At 42.4% G+C, this 26,597-nt stretch overlaps 1 protein-coding gene across 1 annotated transcript; it reads left to right on the forward strand.

Annotated features, from left to right (window-relative positions):
* Positions 1 to 13,519: 13,519 nt before the first annotated feature.
* SMAD5 (SMAD family member 5) lies at positions 13,520 to 25,024 on the forward strand. Its single transcript, XM_053376865.1, has 7 exons — positions 13,520 to 13,629; positions 15,964 to 16,493; positions 17,493 to 17,744; positions 20,474 to 20,593; positions 21,419 to 21,640; positions 22,175 to 22,431; positions 23,613 to 25,024. The coding sequence occupies exons 2-7, from the start codon at positions 16,091 to 16,093 to the stop codon at positions 23,754 to 23,756; spliced, it is 1,398 nt and encodes a 465-aa protein (XP_053232840.1). The 5' UTR covers positions 13,520 to 13,629; positions 15,964 to 16,090; the 3' UTR covers positions 23,757 to 25,024.
* Positions 25,025 to 26,597: the final 1,573 nt, after the last annotated feature.

A 26,597-nucleotide genomic window follows, 5' to 3' on the forward strand; every position in this document is an offset into this window, starting at 1 on the left:
TTAAACCTGCAAGTTTAACAATTCTAAGCCTTGGATAGACTTCTAATTGATTGTCAACTCACAAAAAGAACAAAGCAAGTTGGGATAACCAATTTCTCTGCTTCTACAGATCATAACTTACAGGCGTTAAGGACAACTTGTGCAGAGGGTCATTGTACAATACAGGTTCCAGTCTTCATTAGAGATTTTATTTTTTTCCAGAGTGAGTGTTGACTTCAAGGTTTGCTTATGAATATTTATTTATTTATTTACTTATAGCAGAGGGTGTAGGCCCCTTTTCAGCCCGAGCATCACATTCCTTCCTGGGCAACCTTCCAAGAGCCACATACCAGGAGGTGATGCAACAAATAAGAACCGAAGAAGAGCCCTGCTGGATCAGGCGGTAGGACCATCTACTTCCAGCATCCTGTCCTCTCCAAAGGCCAGCCAGATGCCTCTGGTGGGCCCCAAAACAGGAGCTGAGTGCAACAGCACTCTCCCCACTTGTGATTCCCAGCAACTGGTATTTAGAGGCATGCTGCCTCCGACAGTGGAGGAAGGATGTAGTCATTTGGCTATTAGCCCATGACAGCCTTATCCTCCATGCATTTGTCTTGTTTTTCAAAGCCATCCAAGTTGATGGCCATCTTGGGACATGTGCATGATCAGCCCTGATGCTGTCAAATCAGAGGAGTTGAGATCTAGCAGATTGGGGATCCAGCAAGTCCCATTTTGGAGTATTCCAAGGACTGCCACCAGCAGGGACCCTTCTGGCAACCAGGCAGTTAGCAGAAGGGGAAGCTCCACACTGGGCACCTCCACCCAGCCCATCAAGTCTTGCCCCAGCCTGGTGCCAAGGGGGGTTGAATTATATCTTAATTTACATATATACAGCAGTTTGTTTAATTCTTAAAGCTTTATTGATTTTGTTGGATAAAAGTGACAATTCATAGGGAAACAATCCAAAAAGAGCTACCTACTTGGCAAATTTCACACATTTTACTCCTTTCTGAGAAAGAGCAGAAGGATCTTATACTAGGCTCTCATACCACTTTTTCTATAATGGCATCAGAGTGAGCTACATTATTATTCATGCTTGGTTGTTAATCATTTCACCCTAAGAAATCCCAGCCACCAACACCATTTTCTGTTGCAGGAGAGGCCTAGGTTAAGTGTGCATCTGTTGACAAAGATGAACCAGCCAACTCTGCAAACATTTTTTCCATGTATCTATGATTTTAAGATAATTAGGTGGAGCTCTATTGCCTTGGGAAAACCAATCCTAGTACATCATTTTCCAGATAGTAGGGTTTCTGTCATCTTCTTTCTTAAAATACCCTTCATTCTCACATATTCTGTCATCTGGTTCCTAGCTCAGTAAATATAGTATTTTTGAATCTGAAGAGAAGAGAATCAGCTCTGTTCTCTAACATGATCTGTCACTAAACCCTTACGGAATGGAACTAGACATCAACTGGTATCTAAACGCTGTGTGCTGTTTACATCATGGATCCTTTCCCTGCCTTCACCCCACATTAATTTCCATTCCAACTCGTCCTCATCACACTCAGTGCTGTTTCTATCCATGGTGGTAGAATTTTACATAAGTAGTTGTGTAATTAATGACTTGTGTTATTATGCTATTCCATATCATTTATTCCAATGCAAAAGAAACACGGTGGGAATTATGGTGGACTGAGTATATTTGCTGCATTGATTTTCATTCCAAGCGTGGAACGAATCAGCAAACATGAGCAATTTCTGCTTCTGTTGGAATTCTCCTACAACCCCAGCTCCTCATAGCCCAAAGCCTCTGTAAAGGGTCAGGAGCTGTGTCTTATGGGCTGCTGTATGATGCTGGAGAGGATGGGGAAGTTATGCAAAATCAGGTGGAAGTACCTTGTGTGGATGCAGCTTCGTTTACTCTAGGTGATTTCTTTCTCCCCCAGCAGCTCCTGTGTCAGAGGCCACTTTGTTCATGAGAGGCCATGGACTATGGTGGTCGGGGGGGGGCAGGAAAAAATGCATTGCACAAATGGCCTCCTGATAATAACACAACTTTTGGATACCGCCCGTTATGCCTAGATGCCTTTTTCAGATTTCCTCCCAGCACAAAATAAAGCCACAGAAAATACAGTTTCAAATGGAAGGTATGTGTGTGTGTGTGTGTGTGTGTGTGTGTACAAAGGAGCTTCTTAACACCTTCTTTATGTCACTATATATCAAATGCCCTCCCCCAAATGCTTTTCATTCTGCCAGTGAAAAGATACAGGTATGCAACATGTTTTAAATCCTGCCAACCTGAGATCATGAATCCCATATCGTCTCTCTTGGCAACAAGAAGAGCACTCAACCTAAGCCCTAAGCATTTTGGAGTGCTGTGGCACACATGTTTTGCAGATGAAATAACTTCATTCCAGGACACTTCATTAAAGAAAGGGAAAGCAGTCATGAAGTAACAAGCAAAGCGAGGAGTTAACAAGAGCAGAGGGTAACTGAATTTGGGCAACTGGGTTAGCAAGACATATCCTTCAGGTGAGGCAGACTCACTGGTGAGAGAAACATAAACAGATGTGGAATCTGGCACTTGAAACCGAAAGGCAGTTCGTAATTAAGTAATGTTGGCACAAAAACCATGGCTGAGGATGTTGCTTCTGAACATGAAAGAACAACTGTTCTGTTCTGGTGCCACACCCAGTACAGGCCTTAATGAGCCCAAGCATCAGAAAAATTCTTCTCAGGTATTTGTGGTTCCTAAAAAGAATTGTTATTTCTAATATTTATAGGAATAAAAACTCTTTACATGCCATATTATATAAATTAATTACACCATCATATCTGAGCTCTTGAGAACCACCTAAAACCTAGGTTGAGCCACTCAAGATTTCCTGGGCCTTAGTCAATGGCATTTCATAGAGCAGCCATTGACTCATAAGCCCTAAAATGGTAGTAATATTGGTTAGGTCCACTGATTTAGAAATATTAATAGCATTTGAAATGTTCTCTCCTATTCCAAAGTTCATGATTGCAAATTAGCTTGTTCAGCAGAGTTGCCACATAACCAGCCTTTGATAACGTTGACCATCTTCCAGTCTCTAAGGCTATGTACAGTTAGCAGCTAGGTTGTTCTTTTTCTCAATTCAGATCAAAGCTGGTTTGAGGGGAAATGCAGCATTTCATAAGAAATGATAGGATAGATATGGGTTGTGGTTAATGTCACGTACACACAGCTTCCCCAACCAGCAATGGGAGTACACCGGGTGCAAAGTAAATGGACGTGTGTACCCAGCTGAAGTCTGCAATCCTACAGGATACTTACTTACCTTGGAGTAAGCCGCATTGAACTCAAGACTTACTGATGAATAAACATGTATGGGACTGAGCGATTTTCAACATGACTGGCAGCAAAGTATCTAGGATTTTAGCCACCAAAAATTGAATCTGGGACCTTGTGCATGCAAACCACGTGCTCTGTCACTGAGCTCAGGGGTGTAGGAAGGGGTGGGGGGTGCAGTCAGACCCGGGTGTCATCCTTGAGGGGGTGACAAAATGGCACACCATGGGGGTGGCACTTTCCTCAGGGCCTGGCCTGCAGCGCGCCTGAGCCACGCTTCTCTCCTGGGAGTGACGCGGTGGTTCGGGGCGCAGTACTGCCTGAAAAGGCAGTGTGGGGCTTGCGTCTGCCAGGCAGACTCCATGGGCAGCTCATTGTGTCGCCCCCCCTGGGTACATCGCCCTGCCCACATGGGCTGCTCGCCCCGCTCCCACCGCTCTGGGTTCCAAAGCAGCTAGCTATGCCCCTGACTGAGTTACAGCCTTCATGCCTAAGCAGCAGCGCTGGGGAACAGCAGTGTCCATGGGGGTAGGTAGAGCTGCAGAGAGGAAGAGAATACAACCTTATACCTTGCTGCAGTGTCAACAGCAGACAGGATCTGCGAGGAAATAATAAATATGTTATTAAGATATTTTATAAACAATTATTTAAAAGGCCATCTTTATGTGACCTGTGTACCAGCCTTGAGCAAAGCCCAGAAACAGGCTTGGAGGACGGTATTCTACGCAGTTTGGTGCATCAGCGACGTGCAGGAAAAATCTAATGAGTGTTATTGAGTTCTCTGCACACACACACAACAACAAAATCCAACATTGCATGTTTGTCTACAAGTACAAACACCCAAACCCCACCCACATTCCACTCTGGAACTGCTGAAATGGCATGCAGAGAAGTGCTACAATAATTATAGTTTATAACTCTTCTGTATATTAATCTGGCATCTGAGATCTAATCACATGGTTTCGAAGGCTATATTTTTCCCAGGGTGTTTGAACATGGTGTAGCATTCCGGAATGAACTCTTGTGTTGGGCCTGCTTGTGGTTTGCAATACTTATGGGCCAACATGATGCTGTCTTTTTATCAAATCTCTAAGAGCGCCCTACTTCTTCTTTTTCTTTTTGGAAATAATTTTTATTTGATTTTGCAAATACAATTTTGTAACAATCCAAATGCATATCCATATATAGAGATTACTCTGAATCTCGAGATGTACCCCCCCATCCCCTTCATGGATCCTATTGTCAACATTTACAACTGCATATTATTCCATAGTCTATATTTTATATCAATCCATATTGTCCATAATGTTTGTTACAATACAAGTGAGATTAAAATCCTGCTAATGTTTTCATCTGCTTGCAGTGGTCTCTCAAATAAATATAAATTTTCCCCTCTCTGTTTTACAGTTTTTGTCCTCTTGGTTCCTGAGCTTTCCAGTCAGCTTTGCCATCTTGGTGTAGTCCATCAACTTCGCTTGCCATTCGTATCTGGTAGGGACTTATTCTTCTTTCCATCTCTGGCCTAGTAGTGGCTGTTGTCACATACATAAAATACCTTTTCTGCTCCTTTGGAATGTTGGTACCTATAATTCCTAATTAAAACAGCTTCTGTTTTTTTTAAACAAAAGTTATTTTGAATATTTTTTCACTTCATTACAGTGGTACCTCGGGTTAAGAACTTAATCCGTTCTGGAGGTCTATTCTTAACCTGAAACTGTTCCTAACCTGAGGTACCACTTTTGCTATTGCGGCCTCCCGCTGCCTCTGCGCCGCCACCACACAATTTCTGTTCTCATCCTGAAGCAAAGTTCTTAACCCAAGGTACTATTTCTGGGTGAGCAGAGCCTGTAACCAGAAGCGTCTGTAACCTGAAGCGCCTGTAACCCGAGGTACCACTGTATATATCATCTCCCAGAAAGCTTTTGTTACCTTACATGACCACTCTAAGAATGCCCTACTAACTTTCTCCAACTGTTGTTGCTTCATTAACTTGCGCAGAAAGGAGCGTATCAGAGTAGCAGATTCTCTGCTGTTGTTGTCTCAGCAATCCCATGTGCAAACTCCCATTGAATTTACTTCTTAGGATTTCCTTCTAAGTGAACATGCGTGAGATTGCACTGCCCGTGGCTATTTTAAAAAGTGATACAAGAACACGATCTTTCATTCTTACAAAGCATCAGCTTTCTTGAATAATCCAGGATTTTATTAATAGGGCATTATCCGGCATTTTGCCGGTGTCTTTTTGGGCTCCTGTCATTTCTTTTTTCACTCTTCCATCCCTGAGTGGAGGAAACTTAAAGAAAATGTTTCCTTGTGAGAGAAAGGCTAGAAAGCATGTCTTGACTTCATGTTAATTGTTTACAGAATGATCAGGTTGAACACGAATTATAATGTCACAAATGCAAGGGTGCCTCTAGATTGTCGGTGTTTTCTGGGAGGGATTCAAGTGCATATTGGAAATTTAAATTTGAGAAATTCAAGTGGATTAAAGTGCTCTGACACCCTGACACAACAAATCCCCATTTTTGAAACACGGACTTTTCGCAGTCAGGAAAGTGACAGGGAAATGCATTGAAGTGGAGGGTGGGATTAATGGGAAGATGTATAATGACCCAGCAAGTAGCACTGTGACAGTGGAGATGGATCCTGCTCTACAAAGTTCCTGAGTAATTAATAAATTAATTTAAAAGTTTTTTTCTGGATTTTTTCTTATGTCAAATTTATTTTTCTGTAGAATACAGAAAGAACAACATCTTTAAGGACACCATGTGAGTCAACAGGAAAACTGTTTCCTATGAATTGAGGATATGAAATGTTATGTTCATAAGGAAATGCCCTTTCCCCCCCAACTCTCCATGTGTAAAAAATGAATTGCCTTTCTCCATATGTGACATTCAACTGTGTTAGATCATCTCACCCTTTACATACCCAACCAATCACTACATTCTGCAGGAGGAGGCACCCTGCAGACACCATCCTATAAGAAGGTCCATTCTGCACAATGTTGGAATAGGGCTTTTAATGTGATGGCCCCTACGCTTTGGAACTCCCTCCCATTGTATAACAGACAGGCACCTTCTCTATTGTATTTTTGGCACCTGTTAAAGATGTTCCTTTTGAAGACGACGATGAAGAAGAAGAAGAAGAAGATTTCTAAATGGAGATCTTTATTCCACTTGGATTTGAAATAATTTTATGTATGCCACATGCAATTGTTTTAACTATTTTTATATATTTAACTGTTTTATATATTCTCTTAAAAGAAAACTTTGTAAAGGCTACCCTGAAAACCCAAGAACACAGAGAATTACCGGGGGGGGGGATAAAGACACTTATTAAAATATTGAGTTATCAAAGAAAACTTATGTTTTATCATTATGAAAGATGGTTTACTTGCATCACTTTATCATCTCACTCAAAGCACCTGGAATCTTCCATTGAGCTTATTGTTTTGTTTGTTACAAAGTTAAGTACTTTTGTTTTTTATACTGATCCTAGGATGAAGGGCAGTATAAAAATATAGTGGTACCTCGGTTACCAAACATAATCCATTCCGGAAGACCGTTCGGCTTCTGAAACATTTGACAACTGAGGCGCAAAGGGGGATCTGCAAAGACAATGGAGAAAACTGGGGGAAAAACAAAACACAGCGGAAGCCATTTGACTTCCGGGGCGCGTTCAAAAATGGAAGCATTTACTTCCGGGTTTTCGGCATTTGGAAACTGAAACGTTCAGCTTTCGAGATGCTTGAAAACTGAGGTACCACTGTATAATAATAATAATAATAATAATAATAATAATAATAGACAATACTATGGCTGCATGCTCCCACATGAGGCATTGGCCTGCCTCAATCCCAAACTGTGGACAGCACAGAAAAAAGAAATTTAATTTCTGCTTTATAAAAAAAGGCATATCAGCAGAATTAAAACAAGTCAAGATGCAGTCCAAACTTATAAGGTACTTCCAAGAAATTACCTTGGCAAGATTCCACATTCATTTTAATCTAATTGTTACTGTTGTCAGAGCAAATAAAACAAATTTATGCAATCACCCTATCTATTCCATTCAGCAAGTAATCTGACAGATAGCCCTATGCTTAACTCAGTGCAAAACAGACTGTAGGTTTTGTCTGACCTTTTGAGAAGATTATAAGGACTTGTTAAATCCTCTCTCCTCTACAGAGGTAAACTTGTCTTATAACCTGCCTTACAATAGTGTCTGTCTATGACCATGGCTGCTATAATTTGGAATCAGAGGGTTGTGAAGTGTACATTTAATTTAATGAAGTTAAATAACTTTCCAGACAATGGTTCTATTTTATAAATCTAAACTGGGGGAAGTCTTGCCAATAAATCCCAAGGTGTGTCCATATCTTAAATTCTGTATTTAGTCTGAGTTTTGGCAGACGAGGGCCTCAGCTAGATTAAACAGAAAACCACAATGCTGATTAAACCTAGTGACTATGTACTACAGCCAAAAACTTTGTCTAAGCTTCTTTAAAACAGACATGTTCCCCAAGACAGATGGGAATTTGCTGTTTTCTGTAAACTATAGCTTGATCCAAAAAAATGTATAATGGTTCTTAAAAAGCAACAGAACATTCTTGAATCTCCACCCTAAGGGGAGGGGGGCGTTTTTTGCAGAAAGATCCCAGAAAAGTTGCTTGGACAATTTCAAGCTCTTTTGTATTGTCCAAACACAATATTCTGGTACATCAAGCAAGGGTTGACCACTTATTGTTTAACTGATTGCATGCTAAAGCGAGGGATGATTTTGGCACTGGCTGGGAACCAGTTCTCAACTAACTTGAGGACATTCTGCTTTGAGCTGTCCCTGAAAGGTGTGAGAGGGCTGAGGTGGGTTGCTGAATTACCTTGCGAGTGACAGTTTGTTGAGAACGATGTATATGAAGACAACAATGTGTCTTCAATTTTAAAATAGAAGTGGCTCATTAGAGCAGGGATCCTCAAACTAAGGTCTGCGGGCTGGATAAGGCCCGAGGGACTTATTTATACAGCCTGCAGCGACCCTCACCACCCGCTGCCTCCACCCGCTCTTACTGGTTCTGCCCTGCACAGCTGCCCACTTCCAGGTCAGAGGAGCACTGGAAATAGCTTGTGCGCAAGCATTGTTTGTGCATGTGCAAGCGTTATTTCCGGTGCACATCCGGGTCGGAGGAGGCCTGTGCACATGCGCACAAGCTATTTCTGGTGCTCCTCCGACCCAGAAGTGCGCCAGAAATAGCGTGTGCGCGTGCATATGGGCACGCGCTCCCCCGCCTTCCGGCCCGCCGCGTGATCAGCGCTGGAGACACCAGCCCAAGGCGCAGTAAGTTTGCTGACCCCTGCATTAGAGGGAAGGACACAATGGCATCTTCTCAGCAGTGTCAGGTTTCATTGCTTTTACAGCTGTGTTATATGTGCATTTCTTACAACTACACAGCCTGGAAAAGTAATCCCTCCTGAAATATACTCAGAGTCGCAAAGTGATTTCATGCTCTTTATTCAGCTCATAGTGGTGAGGAGGAATGAATGAAAGTCCCCTCAAAGTATCTGCTTTATATACATTATTTACACAATGGGCTGCACATGATTGGCTAATTCCGGAATTCTACTGTAAGCCAATTAGGTTGTGGATTCACTTCTATCTGGAGCATGATTGGGTGGTTCCTGCCGACCAATCATACTGCTGCATTGTTCTAGGACCAATCAGACTGCTGCATTCTGAATCCTATTGTTCTAGGACCAATCAGACTGCTGCCTTTTGGATCCTATTGTTCTAGGACCAATCAGACTGCTGCAGTTTGGATCCTATTCAACTCAGTACATAACACCTCCCTTTCTGCCCCTTTCTCATCAGCAAACCAAAGAGGAGCGAAGCATGAATACTAGATGAATTACTGGAGAACTCTGGTCAACCCCTTCCATTCTCTTCTACACCAGAGGCATTTTGGAAGAATCTTCCATCATTTCCACGAGAGAAAAATAAAGCTCTATCTCTCAGATAACTTTTCAGTTTGTAATATAATTACGGCTTCCCTGGCCATCACAAACAGAACGAGGTTGGCTGTACTGTGTAGGGTGTATGTCAAAGAGAGAAAGAAGCTTACTTTCATGATCAGAAAAATAACTTAGCCACAAACACATAGATTAACGAATGCCACATTGCATTAAAAGAGCAGGATATAAATGTTCTGAAACAAATAACTAGATGTTCATAATATGCTTACGCCTACATATCACTGTCCATTCAACAAATATGTAGAAAACAGTCAACATTTTTGCATGAGGTGGGAAACCAGTGTGATGTTGGGCTGTGGTTAGGGAGTCTTGAATTAAATCCTCATGCAGACAGGAGGCTCACACTTAATGGTCTTGAACAAATTCAGCTTAAAATACCACATAGGAGGTGTTTAAGGATAAAATGGGATAGCCCATGTATCCAATCTTGAGCTCTTTGCATCAATAGTAGGGTCAACTGTGATTCATTTTTAAGAGACGACAGGGGTTCAAAGGCATGCACACCAAGTCCTTCTGTGTGCACACTGGGGGTGGCTGTTCTTTCTTTCTGGCAGCAGTGTACCCCATTTAGGCATTGAAAAGGAGGCGTTAAAAAGCCCCTGTGTATGTCTAGAACAGCATATGCAACACTCTGGATTCCAGATTACATATTGCAAAGCTTCTTGTTTATTCCCAGGCACTAATAGAAACTGATATGTAATGAAAAGAAGCAACGTGTTGGGTACAATCACATAGTGACTTTCTTATAGCTTCAAACACATAAAAAACTTGGAAAATCGTTGATGGGTTTTTGTGTTATGAACATTATAGTTCAGATTCTCCTCCCCCATTGCCATGCTGAAGATTGACACCCATTGACACTGTTTTTGATCATTGCTGATAACTGAACTGTACAGACGTTTATATGTGGTTTATAGCTCGCTCAAAGAACATAGAAAGAGATTCATGGTATTAAGGCTAAAGTAAAAGTGGAACTACATTCAAAGTGATAGAAATAATTTCTCCCTAGTCTTTTCGTTTTGTGATCTCCAGTAAACCAATCATTTCCCCTATATCTATCTATTAAGTGAAAATGCCTCCTAGAGTTATAATTCACAACTTGCAAAGTGTTCAAATATCACTTGATTAACACACTTGAAAAATTGCTTCATTATGATAATGCATTCAGCACATCAGTGGCAGAAGTCTGACCTGTAACAGGATTTGTATTGGAAATCACGCTTGCAAAACTTAGGAGGCTTTCCTGTCGTCGTCTCCCCCCCCCCCCCATTTTCCATTACATTGACAATCTGCTTCCTCTTAAAGCACAAGTAATGTGATGTAGCACTTAGAAGCAAAAATGTCAATGTAAGTATTCTCCAACACAATATTTTAATAAACTCATGGCATTCTGGTTAAAATTAAATTAATTTAATATTTTTTAATACAGAACTTTCATCTAGTCACTTCAATGATATTTAAATAAAAAATGTTGCCACATAGGGGAAATGAATGTTATGAAGAGTACAGTGGAGAGGGCAAACAAGTACACAAACAATGATCAGATGGGCTGGGAAGAGAAACCCTCTTTGCTAATATATGCCGGATGCCACAACAAATGCCATACCTTTCAATCTTCTTAATCAACTCATATGCATTTACAGTCCCCAAAAAGCGAAGCATAGCTTGGGTTCCCATCTCAGGTTAATTTCCATTTCAATATTTATCTGTGGCATGTAATATGAGCCTATAATTTTATCACTCTGCTTCAGCTAGTTTTATCAGGAATATTTGTGCGGTGGTTTTTTTTTTTATAATCAAAAGCTTCTTGTGACAATGCAGTTATATACTGTTAGCACTTCCTCTGCTTGGCCAGTGATTATTGGCAAGGTTGAAGGCTTTGTCTGCCAAATTTGTATCCCTGTTGATGGACCAGCAAGCTTGAGCCTGCCGGGAACTGTCATCCTTAACAGAGGGTTTTGTTTTTTTCTCGTCAGACAATGATCTCTACGTATGAGGCAGTGTCTCTGTGTTCTGGGTCAATGGATTTTGCACACTGACAAATCCAGTTTTTTCATTCTTTATCTTGCTGGTCTTCTCTGAGGTATGTTAGAAGGCTTACCTTTTGCTAACAATCTCTGTATTTCCTCAGCTTTAAAATGTAGAAGTGCTTGTGTCTGATCAGCAGCCAGCTCTGCTGTGTGTTCCTCACAATTTTGTGAAAATGCTTAGAAATACAGTCATACCTCGGGTTGAATGTGCTTCAGGTTGAGCGCGTTTGGGTTGTGCTCCATTGCAACCTGGAAGTAACGGAGTGCGTTACTTCTGGGTTTTGCCGCTCGCGCATGCGCAGACACTAAAAATGACATCACGCACATGCGCAGAAGCGGCGAAACGCAACCTGCGCACGGGCAGATGCCTCTTGCGTTGCATTCGGGATGTGAACGGGGCTCCGGAACTGATCCCGTTCGCATCCCGAGGTACCACTGTAATGATTTGTTTTGGTCTTTGCTGGCTTGACATGTTTTGCGAATGTATCCATTTTACAGTGGTACCTCTGGTTACGTACTTAATTCGTTCCAGAGGACCGTTCTTAACCTGAAACTGTTCTTAACCTGAAGCACCACTTTAGCTAATGGGGCCTCCCGCTGCCTCTGCGCCGCCACCACACAATTTCTGTTCTCATCCTGAAGCAAAGTTCTTAACCCGAGGTACTATTTCTGGGTTAGCAGAGTCTGTAATCTGAAGCGTATATAACCTGAAGTGTATGTAACCCGAGGTTGTGAGATTCCAGGGGTTCCAGGTGTGCTTTACCCAGGATTCATGTTTCCTTTTAGAAATGAGGCCCGGCGGAGACGGTGGTATCTTTATTATCTATGGTTTATTTTGTCTTTATGATCTATGGTTTATTTACACACATATATACAAACTGAGCCTGCGATAGTGGGGTTCACAGCATTAACCCCCCCAAGGGTCTTGTTTCTTCCATAGCCATAGCCTTGCATTCAAACAGAAATCAACCATTGCTGTGCCTCTCTGCTTTCCAGCTTTTCCTCTCGGTGACATCACACTCCTTTACTCTAAATAACAATGTAAACAATACATAAAATTCAAAACCACACGGCATGTGATATGGCTAAACTTCTAAGTAAGATGTATGGAGTCCATACTGTCTGAAAATCATACTTGGAGCCTCTTCTATGGGAGCTATTTTCATGTCCATACAGGTAGAGAGAATAATTGATTTCTTTTAGAAAGAGAGGAATCAATGCACTCTGTATAACTGCACACTTTCCTAAATAAGAGGCTGTACAAGCACCTACTGCAACGGCAACTTTCAAACAAATTGCAGCCATACCAAGTAAAAAATATTACCAGCCACCACAGTCTGGCACTTGTTGCTGACTTTTCACAAGCCAGGGTTGTTATGCCTGTGCAGCTGTGCCCATACACACAGTGCTATTTTCCTAGAAAAAGAGATGCTGGAAATATAAATATATATGTAGGTGCCAAAATCCCAAGGGAGCAGAAAATATTATTTATGTATGTGACCAGTTGCACAGATGTTATTGGCCCAGAGATTGAAAACGGACAAAGTCCCAACCAGAGAAGAATGGCCGATTAAACTGATGGATTACGCCAAAATGGTAAAAATGACCAGAAGAATCAGAAGTCGGAAAGTTATCATTTACCTTAAAAACCATTGTAAACAGTTAAAATCGTTAATAGGATATGAATGACACTTGTAGTTTAATGGTGAATTTTGGATATAATGGAAATGTAAAAGATTTGATTATAAAAGATGCAGGAGGAAATGATTAATAATAGGACCCACAGAGGGGAGGAGGGAAGTCCAGGAGATTCTCTGGAATCTTGTCTTTATGTTGTACGTTTGTGATTGTAAAACTTTAATTAAAAAACAAAAAAATAATAATATAAATGTATATGCAACTGCGAGTACTGATCTAAATAAAGTGCTAGTAAGTATCCTCAGGTGAATCGCCTGTTGCTTTCAAACGTTATCCACCCAAAAGCGCGCGGCAGCGAAAGCTAGTCGCTTCTCCACGCCGCCTCTCCTTCTTCCCCCGCCCAACTACAGCGAGCTGCCGCCCTCCCCTCCTCGCACGCCACTGGCCGAAGGCGGCTGAGTGGCAGCGCAGGCCGAGCCAGCCAGCGCTTGCCTCTTGCTGGTCACGTGAGCTCTTTGCTCCCGTGAGCCTGCTCGGCTCCTCCTCCTCCTCCCCCCCCCTCCGATCCGACTGTGGTCCCCTTGGCTTGGGGCTTCTCCTGCCCTCCTTCGCCGCTCGTCGGGCGGTAAGTAGGTTCTTTGGAGGGACGGGTTGGGGGGAGGGGGGGAGGCAGGAGGAGCCTCCGTTCGTTCCTTCCGCTCTCTCTCTCCCCTCCCCCCTGAACTCGGCTTCCGCGGAGGGTTCTTCTCGCTGCAAGCGCGGCGGGCTGGGGAGCCGCAGTTGGCTTGGGGAGAAGGCGCAGAGCCCGGCCTCGCGCCGCGGCGGAGGCTCCCTTTGTGTGGTGTGTGCGCGCGCGCAAGGGAAGCAAGAGAGAAAGAGCCTCCTCGTGAGTAAGCAAGCAAGCGGCCGGCAGATTCTAAGCCCCCCCCTCCAGCCCCCCTCCCACGAGTGGGACTCCAGCCTGGCTGCGCGGCCTGCGCTAGTACCAAACAGGAGTACGTTATGTGGGGCGGCTGCAACGTACAAAATGGTTTTTTGTGGGGAATGCATTGGCTGGAGCTTTTTTCTGCAGCAAATGGGGTGCAAAGCATGCTCCAGGCCCGTGAATGGATTTCCGTTCTCTTTCCTCCAGATACATACCCCACGTTTTTCTAAATGCAATGGGTTTTTTTGCTTCTGTGTTCAGGCGTGTGAGCCCCCAAGGTGCACCCCTAGGACAGAGGCATCTTGTTGAGGAAGGCTGGATGTTGGCTGGGGAAATTGCCGCGTCCCTTTTCCCCTTGGGTCCTGCATTTGGTTTGTTGTGGTAATGCGATAGGAGGAGCAGCCAATATGGTGTCCTCCAGATGTTGGGACTCCAACTCCCAGCAGTCCCAGCCAGCGTGGCCAGTGTTCAGAGATGGTGGGAGGTGTGTGCTCCAGCAACGCCTGGAGGGCATATTGCTCATACGTGGGATTGGCAGCAACCGTGGCGCCCATATCAGTTTTCTTAACTAGGGAAGCATGGTGAGCGATACAGGTGAGTGCTGCTTCTGGGTGCACTTTGTGTGCATCTTGTCTAGGCATGCAAACTGCAGTCCCACTTCCGGAGAGATGAAGGTGACAGACTGCAGATATTGAAAAGTGGCTTCCTTCTGATGAGGAAGGGAGCACAATGCTTTGCTGTGTTCCCTTGCCTAGCAAATCAGGTAGCTGCTGTTCCTATGTGTGTTTTCATATGTAACAAGGTAGGTAACAGGGAAGCACCTAGCTTTCCTTTGCTGAGTATTACAGATTAGGAGGGGACTGAAAATGTTCCAGAGCAAGCTAGCTGTTTTGACTTGCTATGGTTTATCAGAAGTCCCAAAGACAATATTTGGCAGTTTCTGTAGCAGAACCGGAACTCACTTTGTTATTGACATCCTTTTTCTTTGTTTAGTGCTTGCTTTTTGCCAGCTGCCTATTGTCTGTGTCTGTACTTGTTGAGTATTCTTCTGGGATTTTATGAGGTCTTATCAACATGTTGCCACAGCACACTAGTTCCGTTTGTCATCATTACTCCCCTTTTATTTTTTTTTTATTTTTTTAAGTTGCAGTTGGTCCTTGTTGGTAATATAAAAGGAGCAATTTGTTACTGTTACCTGTGTTGTTTTAATATGTAATATAACTGTTTTGAAGCAATGAGCTATTGGCATTTATTCCAACGCGGCTCTTAATATACATTTTTTTGGGTTTGACACAGGACTTAAAACACATAAGGAGAACAGAAGTGACTTTTAAACTGGTTCTTTCACATTATACTGCACTACTTCTGTTGCATAGTGCTTGGTTATTAATGGCAAGTGTTCTTCTGAACCCTCAATGTATTGAAGCTTTCCTTCTAATAGATGTAACTCCCAATAAGGGACATCAATCTTTGGGGTTGGTTTCAGACTTACAGCACAGTCTTGATCATGACTACAGTGGTACCTCTGGTTGCGAACGGGATCCGTTTCGGAGGCCCGTTTGCAACATGAAAAGAATGCAACCCGCGTCTGTGCATGCGTGGGTTGCGATTTGCCGCTTCTGCGCATGCACGTGACGTCATTTTGTGCATCTGCGTATGCACGAGCAGCGAAACCCGGAAGTAACCCGGACGTAACATGAGGTATGACTGTACTCAGAACTAAGATATGCTGAATTTAGTGGACTCACTCCCACCTAAGTGGGGTTAGGACTGCAGTCCTATTCGTGCTTAGAGAAATCATGACTTAACTTGATTTCCGTGCGTCTGCTGTAAGCATGACTGAAGTAGATACAACCCTTTTGGCTTCTATGTAGTGTGAAAATGGGAAATATTAAAAACCAATTACTGAATCTACCTTATAGTGTGTGATATAAATGGAATAGCCTTTATAAGTTCCTGGTTAGCCTATATCTCTTTGTCTTAGTCTCTCTGGTAAGATGGCAACAACTAATGGACTGTAATTATTTCTAACAGGCCTAAGAAGAAACTTCACTGGATTAAAGAAAGAACCCAGTTGCTGCTGTACAGCAGCAGCTACCCAGCTGCTGTTGTGCCTGAGAATCTTCAGTTTAGTTCCAAAACTTGCTTGAACACTTGTCAAATGACGTCAATGGCCAGCCTGTTCTCTTTTACTAGCCCAGCTGTAAAGCGTCTTTTGGGCTGGAAACAAGGCGATGAAGAGGAAAAATGGGCAGAAAAAGCAGTCGATGCTCTGGTTAAAAAACTGAAAAAGAAAAAAGGAGCCATGGAGGAGCTGGAGAAAGCACTGAGCAGTCCTGGACAACCCAGTAAATGCGTTACTATTCCTCGTTCGTTAGATGGGCGACTTCAAGTTTCTCACCGCAAGGGCCTTCCTCATGTTATTTACTGTCGTGTTTGGCGTTGGCCTGACCTGCAGAGTCATCACGAGCTGAAGCCGTTGGATGTTTGTGAATTTCCTTTTGGATCTAAGCAGAAAGAAGTCTGCATCAATCCATATCATTACAAAAGGGTAGAGAGCCCAGGTGTGTTTGAATTTTTGCATTGCTTTCATCACAAAGTGTTCAAACTGTAATGTGATTTACAGTGCATGTCTACTTAGAAGATAGTGCCATTGTGTTGAGTGAGACTTGATTCCCAGGAAAGCACGTATAGGTTTGCTGTCAGGTGAATATGAAGAAGATTGATGTATCTGAACTTTCTCTTACAAAGTGAAATTATTATTTATTAAATTTGTATGCCGCTCGTCGTCTGAAGATCTCAGGGTGGTTCACAGCATAAAAATACAAGTTCAAAATACACAGTAAAACCAAGAACAAACCAAACAAATACCCTCTCCCCACAAACCCCACATTTAAAAGTATAAAGGATGTTGAAGAGGAATGTTTTAGTCTGGCACGTAATGGTGTATAATGAGGGCGCCAGGTGAGCCACCCTGGGGAAGAGCGTTCCACAAACAGGGAACCACTGCAGAAAAGGCCTGTTCTTGTGTTTCCACCCTCTGGACCTCTTGTGGAGGAGGCACACAAAGAAGGGCATCATGATGATTGCAGGGTCCTGGTAGGCCCACATGGGGAGAGGCGGTCCTTGAGGTTTCTTTTGTCTTGGGGAACATTGATGCTATATGTCTACCTTGCATTGTCCATCTGTTAAACTCTATGCTTTTTGAAACATGATTTCTGATAATAAACATAGAAGCAAGCTTGTTTGCTCTGACCCTATCCATCACTGGCATGTGGTCCCCCAAAAGCTGCTCAGAATGCAATGTGCCCCATGGCCTGGAAATGTCCCCCCCCCCCCACTGTTCACCATTTGTCAGTGAGAGGCACCTCTTGTCTTGTTGGATTGCTATGGGACATGCAACTAGATTTTCCCAGTGTTTTGACAGTGTGTGCTTAAGGCACGTTCTTCTGTCTCTGTGTCTTCAGCACTTAGGACTTCTACTGCTATAGGCAAACGGACATCTTCAGGGCTGTTAACTAAAAACACTAATCTTAGGTTTATATTGTTTTTTTCCTTTTCAGTTCTACCTCCAGTATTGGTGCCAAGGCATAGTGAATTCAACCCACAGCATAGCCTTCTGGTTCAGTTCAGGAACCTGAGTCACAATGAACCGCACATGCCACACAATGCTACTTTTCCAGATTCGTTCCAGCAGCCTAACAGCACTCCATTTCCCATTTCTCCAAGTAGTCCATATCCACCATCTCCAGGTGGCAGTACTTATCCAAATTCGCCAGCCAGTTCCGGACCTTCTAGTCCATTTCAGCTACCAGGTAAAAGCCTATCTGTGTGACCTTAATTGAAAAGTAAAACTTGTAGCATGAAGCCAGAGGGAGTTAGAATTACATTTCAGAGTTCCTAATATGCATTTTGTCATATTTATTATGGGCACATCATTTGAAGCTTTGGAATTACCGTAGATTCCGGCATATTAGGTGACTGGGCATATTAGACGACCCCCCAAATTGGCAGCTGCAATTTGGGGATTTGTCTTATAAGCCAAGTCGCCTAATATGCTGGGCAGCAACAGGGGGCAGGCTCAGCTCCGCGCCGGGCGGCTTTCTCCCGACACGGAGCTGAGCCCGCTGCTGCTGCTTTGGAGCCACTGCAGCGGAGGGCGGGCTCTGCTCCGTGCCGCCCATACCTGGCGTATGAGGCAACCCCTGACTTTGGATAAGATTCTCCGGGGTTCAAAAGTCACCTTACATGCCGGAACCTATGGTAATCTTGTGAAGGAATTAAAGAAAATTAAAGAGAACAAATAATTCAGCTATTTGAGAATTTTGGTGTTTTATGTATTTCTGCATACACTTCTGATTTGAATGGGTAGTGGGACAGAAGACACAAGACTAAGAGTTTGGAGAAAGTATAAACCATTCTACTGTTATTTATTTAGTGTGACCCATATGCATGGTGCTACACAAACAACGAGAGGAAAGATCTCTGTCCTGGAGGCTTAATGTAGAGAGCGACACTAGGGAGACAATTGAGGAAAAAGAGGGGAATGGAAGTGAGGCATGCAGGAGAAGATTGCATGTACTTTTACTTTAGTTATGGAGAACATAGGAACTAGGAGGTTGTGCCCAAAGTCTTCATGGAAAAGGTGGGGTTTCTGAGAGTGTGTTGTGTTTTGAATGTAGTAAAATAGGTGATAGCATGGAAGCATTCTGAGAGGCGGTTCCTTTCATAAATGTGAGGGAGAAAAAGTTGTGTTGCTTCCTAGGTTGGCCAAGCATGGTGAAGCTGAATGAGTGGGTATCATATGTTTGTTGGGATATAAAAGCAAAAAGATCAGGTGGTGCAAGGCTTTGGTGGGGTTTAAATATGAGGGTGAGAAATTTATGCTGGCTCTAGGAATAAACAGGAAGGGAGTGTAGAAATTCAAGGAAGGGCATCACATGGTCAGAGTGGTGAGAGAGGTGAATGTTTTAGATAACAGTTCTGGATAAAGGTGAGAGGACAAAGTCGAAGCAATAGAAAGTCAGGAAGTAGTAGATTTCCATAGTCTAGATAAAAGTAGAGCCTGGACCCACTCTGTACATTAGTTGTGGATTCCCATGAATGGTTCCTCCACAAACTCATGGGTGCTTTTGAAATTAGCTAGTGTTAGTATTGAAGACCAGTGGATATGAACTGCTAAAACTGGTGTGGGGAACCTTTCAGCCTCCAGGTGTCAGTGAACTACAAGTCCCATCATCCCTGGCCATTGTCCATGTTGTAGGGGATTGATGGGAATTGTAATTCAGTAACATTTGAAGGGTGAAAGGTTCCCCACACCTGTGCTGCGACTTGATGATCGCTTCAGTCTACTATGTTGTTGTATTGGGTTTATAAAGAAAAAAAAGTTGGTTTGTTGTATATGCACTGTAATGAATGTCTCTTGGAAACACCCAAAAAAACATTTCAGATAATAAAATAAAGACCAGGGCATGGACCAGAATTTTTGCTGAGGTGACAGAGAAGGACGACTCTTTTTTGTTTGTTTTTTCTGTAATGTTACAAAGGGAGCACTAACATTGCACAGCAGTGATACACTAAATTGCGGATTATGTGGTAAAGGAAGAGAGAAGTCAAAGAGAAAGCCAAGGCTATGTGCCTATTCAGCAGGGTAGATGGCGATAATGTCACTGGACATGGAGAGCGAGGTGATAAAAGGAGAGCTTGAGGGGAAAGATAAGAAGTTTGGCCTCCACATATTGAACTTGAGGTGTTGACAAAGCATCCAAACCAAAATATGAAAAGTACTTGGAGATGTGAGATTTGATGAAGGGAGGAAATTCAGGGTAAAGATGAGGAACACTATCAGAAGCCTATAGATGGCACTGAAACTCATGAAATGGGATACACCTGGGGGGAGCAGCAAGAGAGCTAAAAACAGATCCACGAGGAAGTGTCTCACCATATGTAGAGATCAAAAGAATGATTATACAGGTGAAGAGCTAAGTGGGGGGAATGTTTTAATGTTGTATCTTAATCTTTTAAATTGTATTTTAATCAACCTGTTTTTATTATTGGTTGTTAGCCACCCTGAATCCGGTCTTGGCTGGGGAGGGCGGGGTATAAATAAAAATTGTTTTTATTATTATTATTATTATTATTATTATTATTATTATTATTATTATTATTATTATTCTCAGTATTCTCAGTGTGAGAACCTGACCAAGACTGCCCTCCTGATGATGATCACTAGAGCAGGAAGAATGAGACAGGCAAGACTTACTGGTTAGGTTGTGGCCCAGAGGGCTGTAGAGTGGGGAAAGTACATGTGCACATAGGGGAAAGAAACACTGACAATCTGGTCAACCAACTATTTAGAAAGCAGTTTATTTATAGAGAAAGATTTCAAAGGAAGCAGAAAAATTGAAGGTGGAGAGCGAGGAGGTAGTAAAGAAGGATGACCCTGAAGTAGGAGGAACAATTGATTTTGTAGGGGTAACAGGAGCTGTGATTAGGCTGGATTAAATGTTCTCACTTTGCTCAAATTCCTTATTTTTCTTTATAGCAGATACACCACCACCAGCATATATGCCTCCTGAAGATCAAATGGGGCAAGATAATTCACAGTCTATGGACACAAGCAATAATATGATCTCTCAGATAATGCCAAATATTTCCAGTAGAGGTGAGGTGAACAATGCATTTTGTAGACTTGTCAATATTGTGCAGTTGAAATTCTATAGTGAAGAGAATAGCCTACCAATCAAAAGTGCTTCTTTTTCCATTGGCCACTTATCCCTGCCCCTTAAAAGCACATTGGCACTGAAGGCTTTGGATGGGCAGCACCCAATTTTGCTTTTCAGCCATGGGTAATTGTGTTATGGGTTGAGGATGTTAGTGTTTGAGGGTTGGATATGTAGTGAGTTTGCAGGGATAGGGACAGAGCAGCACCAGAGGGACCTTCATAGGTGGAGCAAAAAATATTTGTAGCCTGCCCTTCCTCCCAAAGGAGCCCAATGCTGGACCAGGTTATCAGCATTTCAGAATAAACTGCTGCATGTATTGAATATTTCAGTATTCAGTGAACAACCAGTCAGCCAAACTAATAACTTTTAATTGTGTATATATAAAGACTGTCTTTGTTTCTAAGTGTGGGCATTTTAAATGGCCACGTTCTTGAAACTCCATTTCTTATGGACTTGAGCTGTGGCCTAAAGAAATAAGTAATTCAGCATGATTAAAACAAATTATTTTTCATGCTCCCAAGTTGGCGTAATGTAGTGCTTGTGAACATGAACTATGCCATGCCACTGTCATCAGAGACTTGGTTCCCCATCTTTCTTGTGGGACTAGCTTACTTTGCAGAGCTGTTGGAATATTTTGGAGGTGGTATCCATGAAACTCTTTGAGCTCCTACGAATAAAGGCATTAATACTATTACTGTATGGGAGAGACTATTGCTTTAGGTGTTGGGAATACTGAAATCCGTATGTTTTGCTTTTGTTCATAGATGTTCACCCTGTGGCCTATGAAGAGCCCAAGCACTGGTGTTCAATTGTGTATTATGAATTAAACAATCGAGTTGGGGAGGCATTTCTTGCATCTTCCACTAGTATTTTAGTAGACGGTTTTACAGATCCTTCTAATAACAAGAACAGGTTCTGCTTAGGTTTGCTCTCCAATGTCAATCGCAACTCAACAATTGAAAACACCAGGAGACACATTGGAAAAGGTAATATAGAAATGTGCTTTGTATGATCATAAGAAATCTTCCTTCACCTAACTTTGTCATTAATCTCAGTGGGTCTCCTATGAGTAAAATGTAGCTGAATACCACCTAATGTTTCTAAAAGAAGCATTTTCAGTGAACAAATCTCCACATCCACATATAGTGTAATTCTACAGATTGCACACCAAAGACAAATATTGCAGCCTTCTGATCAGATGCTTTGATCTAAACTGCCAAATGGCTCATGATTCTGAATAACAGTTTCCTAGTAATAGATTACCAGCAATATTTAGGTAATCTCGGTTAAAAAAATTATTTGTTGAAGAATCTTACTCTTTGATTCATGGAAGGAGGACATCTAGTGGCTGATATTCAGTGGCAGAAATGCAAGTATACTCTGATGTGTTAGAATAACTGGAAACCATTCCTACTGGAGCCTTTTAAAAATAGGAACTCGGCTAGACTTTCTGACATCTGTAACATTTCTGCAAATAACCCTGTTAAATGTTTGGGTTTCTCTCACTCCCCTGACTCCAGGTGTCCATCTCTACTATGTTGGTGGTGAAGTCTATGCCGAATGCCTGAGTGACAGCAGCATATTTGTACAGAGTCGGAATTGCAACTACCATCATGGATTTCACCCGACAACTGTCTGCAAAATTCCTAGCGGCTGCAGCCTGAAAATTTTTAACAACCAGGAATTTGCTCAGCTTCTAGCTCAGTCGGTCAATCATGGATTTGAGGCAGTATACGAGCTCACCAAAATGTGCACAATTCGGATGAGTTTTGTGAAGGTAAGGGGTGTGGGCGTGTGTGAACCTGCTATAACTTGTGTGTTTGAGTGATTTTTGAAGTATATTCCCCAGGACAATAACTTTAATGGAAAATCTTCTGTGGCTTTGAGGGCTTCATCCGCATATGTAATCTAGAAAAGTCACAGAAGTAACCCACCGTCCCTCAGAATGGGGAATGATGCAGAGGGAGTTTGGATGCATTATTACAGGCAACTCCCCATTTATGCAGGGGTTCTGTTCTGGGGCCCCATACGCATGCACAAAATTGTGTAAAGCGGGGAGCACCCTAGAGAGTCCTCCTCAACCAAGTCCCGCAACCCCTCCAGCTTGTGTGAGTCGGAGTGGCAACAGCTTGCACAACTTCCTTCACGCGTCAGCTGGGCTGGTTAACTGAGTAGCACATCAGCTGGGCCAGCTCTGCTGCCTCTCTGGCTTGGGGGAGCCAAAGGGACTGTGGGGCTTGGTTGACCAAGTGACCCTGTTTCTGGGTACTGCTTCTGGTTGCGTGCAAATAGAGTGTGCATCAATGGGGAGATGCCTGTATTTCAAACAAGCTTGTCCTCCTTGTCGGTGTAACAGGCTCTGAAGCAGGTGTCAATTGGACAGATGCATTCTCTCAATCATCATTTGCAGGCCTTTCCAATAGGATGAGGCTTCGTTTGAATAAACCGTCATTTTTCTCCATCTGCAAAACCTAGTAGACAACGTATACCGGGAATCCTACTGAACAGTAGGATTTTTTCTGTGGGAGGAGTAGAAGCATATGGTATTCTGCCGTCACTCCATAAACCTATATAGTGGTGCCTCGGGTTAAGAACTTAATTCGTTCTGGAGGTCCGTTCTTAACCTGAAACCATTCTTAACCTGAGGTACCACTTTAGCTAATGGGGCCTCCCGCTGCCGCCACCGCGCGATTTCTGTTCTCATCCTGAAGCAAAGTTCTTAACCCGAGGTACTATTTCTGGGTTAGCGGAGTCTGCAACCTGAAGCGTCTGTAACCTGAAGCGTCTGTAACCCAAGGTACCATGTATTCCCTTTTCTCTGACGTGTCACACTTCTTTTTTTGAGGGGAGGGGTGTTACTCATTTTTTAATTTCTAATGAATTTACTAGACTAATCAACACTGGCTGTTTTAAGAGCGATTCTTGGATATACACTAAATGTCTGCCCATTTTTTGTAGGGATGGGGAGCGGAATATCATCGGCAAGATGTTACAAGCACTCCATGCTGGATAGAAATCCATCTTCATGGGCCTCTGCAGTGGCTGGATAAAGTACTCACCCAGATGGGATCCCCTCTTAATCCCATCTCTTCTGTTTCATAGTGCCAAAGAAGTTTTTTCAACCATAACTTTAGTGACCATTTTCTAATTCTACAGACACTTCCAGTGTGGATACTGTAAGAACATACTACACATTAGCTTTCTTCTACCAATGACCAATTCCATTGTTTTTTATCGCTCGTCCTTTGATTTTTTGATATTAAGGAAACAGCCAAGTTGGGAAGAAAACTGAGAATTCAGGATTTTATTTTTCCTTGATACGCATATTTAATAATCATCAACTCCACTGAAAATATTTTTTATGTGTCTTCTAGGAACACATTTTTGAACTGGTTCTTTTTTTCGGGGGGGGGGGATAACATTTATCTTTTTCCTAAATTTGTTTATTTCCAGTTTACAAGTTTTTAATGTTGTATAATGGATAAGGTCCATGAACAAAGCTAGCTTTATTACACCCAAGATTGCCTTTAGCTTGAATAAATAATGTGACTTAAGTATATACATGTTAAAAACACGTTACAGATAGTGGTATTAGAATGCATTACTGCAAGTTCTATGGTAAATAGTGGTTTTATCTATACCCCAGTTCAGTTTAATACTGCCTTTACAGTGCAATTGTATGCATGTATACTCAATGGAACATTGAGCTACTGGAACTTACTCCCAGACAAGTGTAAATAGGATGCTGTCTTTAGTCAATTGTTCTTAAACATTTGATTCAAGGCACTCTGTTTTGCTTAGACTAATCAGTATTTTCCCTTGACTTACATTCATGCTGTGGGCTAGGCCTTGACAAAGTGTAGCTTTTAAGGAAATCCACGTCTTTTATAGTGCAAAACAGTGCCATTTTGTAGATAACATTACGAGGCATTGTTCACCTTTCCATTTTTTTTTGCCTGTCTGTAGCTGGTATCCTGGGGGCTTCCTAATGTCAATGTTGGTTTTAATAATCACACACACACACACACACAGTTTTAATTAATGTCCTTCCTAATGTTACTGGTGGTTTTAATAATTCCCCTCCTTCAGTATTAATTACAACCGTGGTGTACTTTACATTTATAACCAGAATATCAGGACTCTCACTTTGCTAAGTGATGCAGAATGTTTGCCTTTTAGATTACTGAGGCAGACCAGGCCTTCGATAATAAAAAGATCATTGCCATTTGGTGCCTGGAGCCTAAGAAAAGAAGTCAAGGATCTTAAGCCCTCATACAACACATCAGCTCTTCAGCAGCATCTGTCAAATGAATTGTCAGTTTTATGGCCTTTTGTTAATAAACCTACTAAAGGGCTCTAACTGATGCAGAGATGAATGGTAGAATTTTGGTGAATATGGATATGAATGTGGAAGTCCTCCTGTCTTAAGAGGCTACTGGTGGTTTCCATTCAGGCATATTTCTTCATCAGGACAAGTGGGGGGGTGGGATGTATGCCCAAGTATCCAGCAATTACCAGTGCAGTTAAATCTGATAAAGTAAGTCTGCTAGCAGAAATTTATCCCTAGCCTTCAGTTACTTTGTCTCCCTCAGAGTAAGTGTGGTAAGTAAGCAAATGGTTACACTTCAGTGCTAACTTGTGGAAGTTCTCCCTTCCCTCAGCAACTCAAGAAGGCCTGTATTCTTTTGCCATGTATTTTCGTTTGCTTTAGGATGCTAAAGCCAACACTAAGTACCATACTAAATGCATTGGCTTCTGAAGATGTAGTCCACCAAAAATAGTTCTCAGTGAGCCTTTCCCCAGTGACAGCAGTTAAAGCTACGGTTTCTCTATGGGACCACCTGTTTCTAGTCCTATGTGGATTCTACCCAGACTACAGGTGGTGGTGGTTGCCTTCATTTTAAAGCTTAGCATTCTGAGGATGCTGAATCCTTTACCCAGAATTGGTGGTGGCAGAAAGCAATTTCTAGTCCCTATGGCTCTGAAGATAGCCTTCTAGTTTACAGAGCTGTGTAGGATTTCCAGTGATGGTCGAGGCTTTGATGTCCTGTGTAGCAACTTGGCTTCCCACTGAAACAGAATAAAAGGATGCAAATCCGAAGTCTGGCTTTACTGGGATGAGATATGTTTTTCCCTAGCCAGCTTTGATCAATAGCTGTTCCCTGCCCTCTTACCAAGATGTGATGTCTGGCTGTGCCTTTAGCTATAGCAGGTGGAGGGGATATTGTAGACTGTCTTCATTGGTGGGATTTCTCAGGGGAACAAAATCTAGAGAGAGTAAATGGAGCAGGAATGGCCAGAAGGGTAGGCTGTGGTCTGCTTGTTGGACCAATGATACTGGGATTCTTGCAGAAACATTGATTGGCTGTGATCTAATCCATCAAAGCACTTCTTATGTTAAGTGAGTGTATACTTGAGATCACTGAACACAGGTAAATTATTCTGTAACAGTTGAGACATCGGAGTATGTATTTGTGCTTTATAAATTTTAAAACCAATTAGTGGTGGGGAAAATAGGCCACACAAGGCTGAAGTTGACTTCTCAAAAGTTTAAAAGATCAGCTACTATAAAGACTCCTGGAATTGCTTCGCTGATCACACAGAGCTAGCTATCTGTAGTCTCTGGTTAGATGGTGAGAGGAGTGTTAATCATGTTCCCTCAACTCCTTAAATGCTGGTTAGCTCAGTATTGGCCATAGTCACTGCCATACTTTATTGCAAGAAGTGAACTCTTAATTGTGTGTTCTATGGTGACATGTTTGTGAAGAAACTTTCAAAACTCTAGAAGACTATGAAAAGGCTACTTGGTTATTAGCAAATGTGATCGTGTGGAACATCTGGACATAGTCATGTTTGTAAATTTTAATGGATCTACTCCAAGTCAAACTTAGTTGAATGCCACCCATCAGTGCCACGGAAGTTGTGTTGTGCTTATATGGTAGT

This window comes from Podarcis raffonei, chromosome 2 (genome assembly GCF_027172205.1).
Source record: "Podarcis raffonei isolate rPodRaf1 chromosome 2, rPodRaf1.pri, whole genome shotgun sequence".
Taxonomy (NCBI): Eukaryota; Metazoa; Chordata; class Lepidosauria; order Squamata; family Lacertidae; genus Podarcis; species Podarcis raffonei.

Coding starts and splice junctions, on each gene's coding strand:
- SMAD5 (XM_053376865.1), top strand. CDS start 16,091: ATGACGTCAATGGCCAGCCTGTTCTCTTTTACTAGCCCAGCTGTAAAG. Junction 17,745..20,473: donor TAGTCCATTTCAGCTACCAG/GTAAAAGCCTAT, acceptor TTTTCTTTATAG/CAGATACACCACCACCAGCA. Junction 21,641..22,174: donor CAGGAGACACATTGGAAAAG/GTAATATAGAAA, acceptor CCCTGACTCCAG/GTGTCCATCTCTACTATGTT.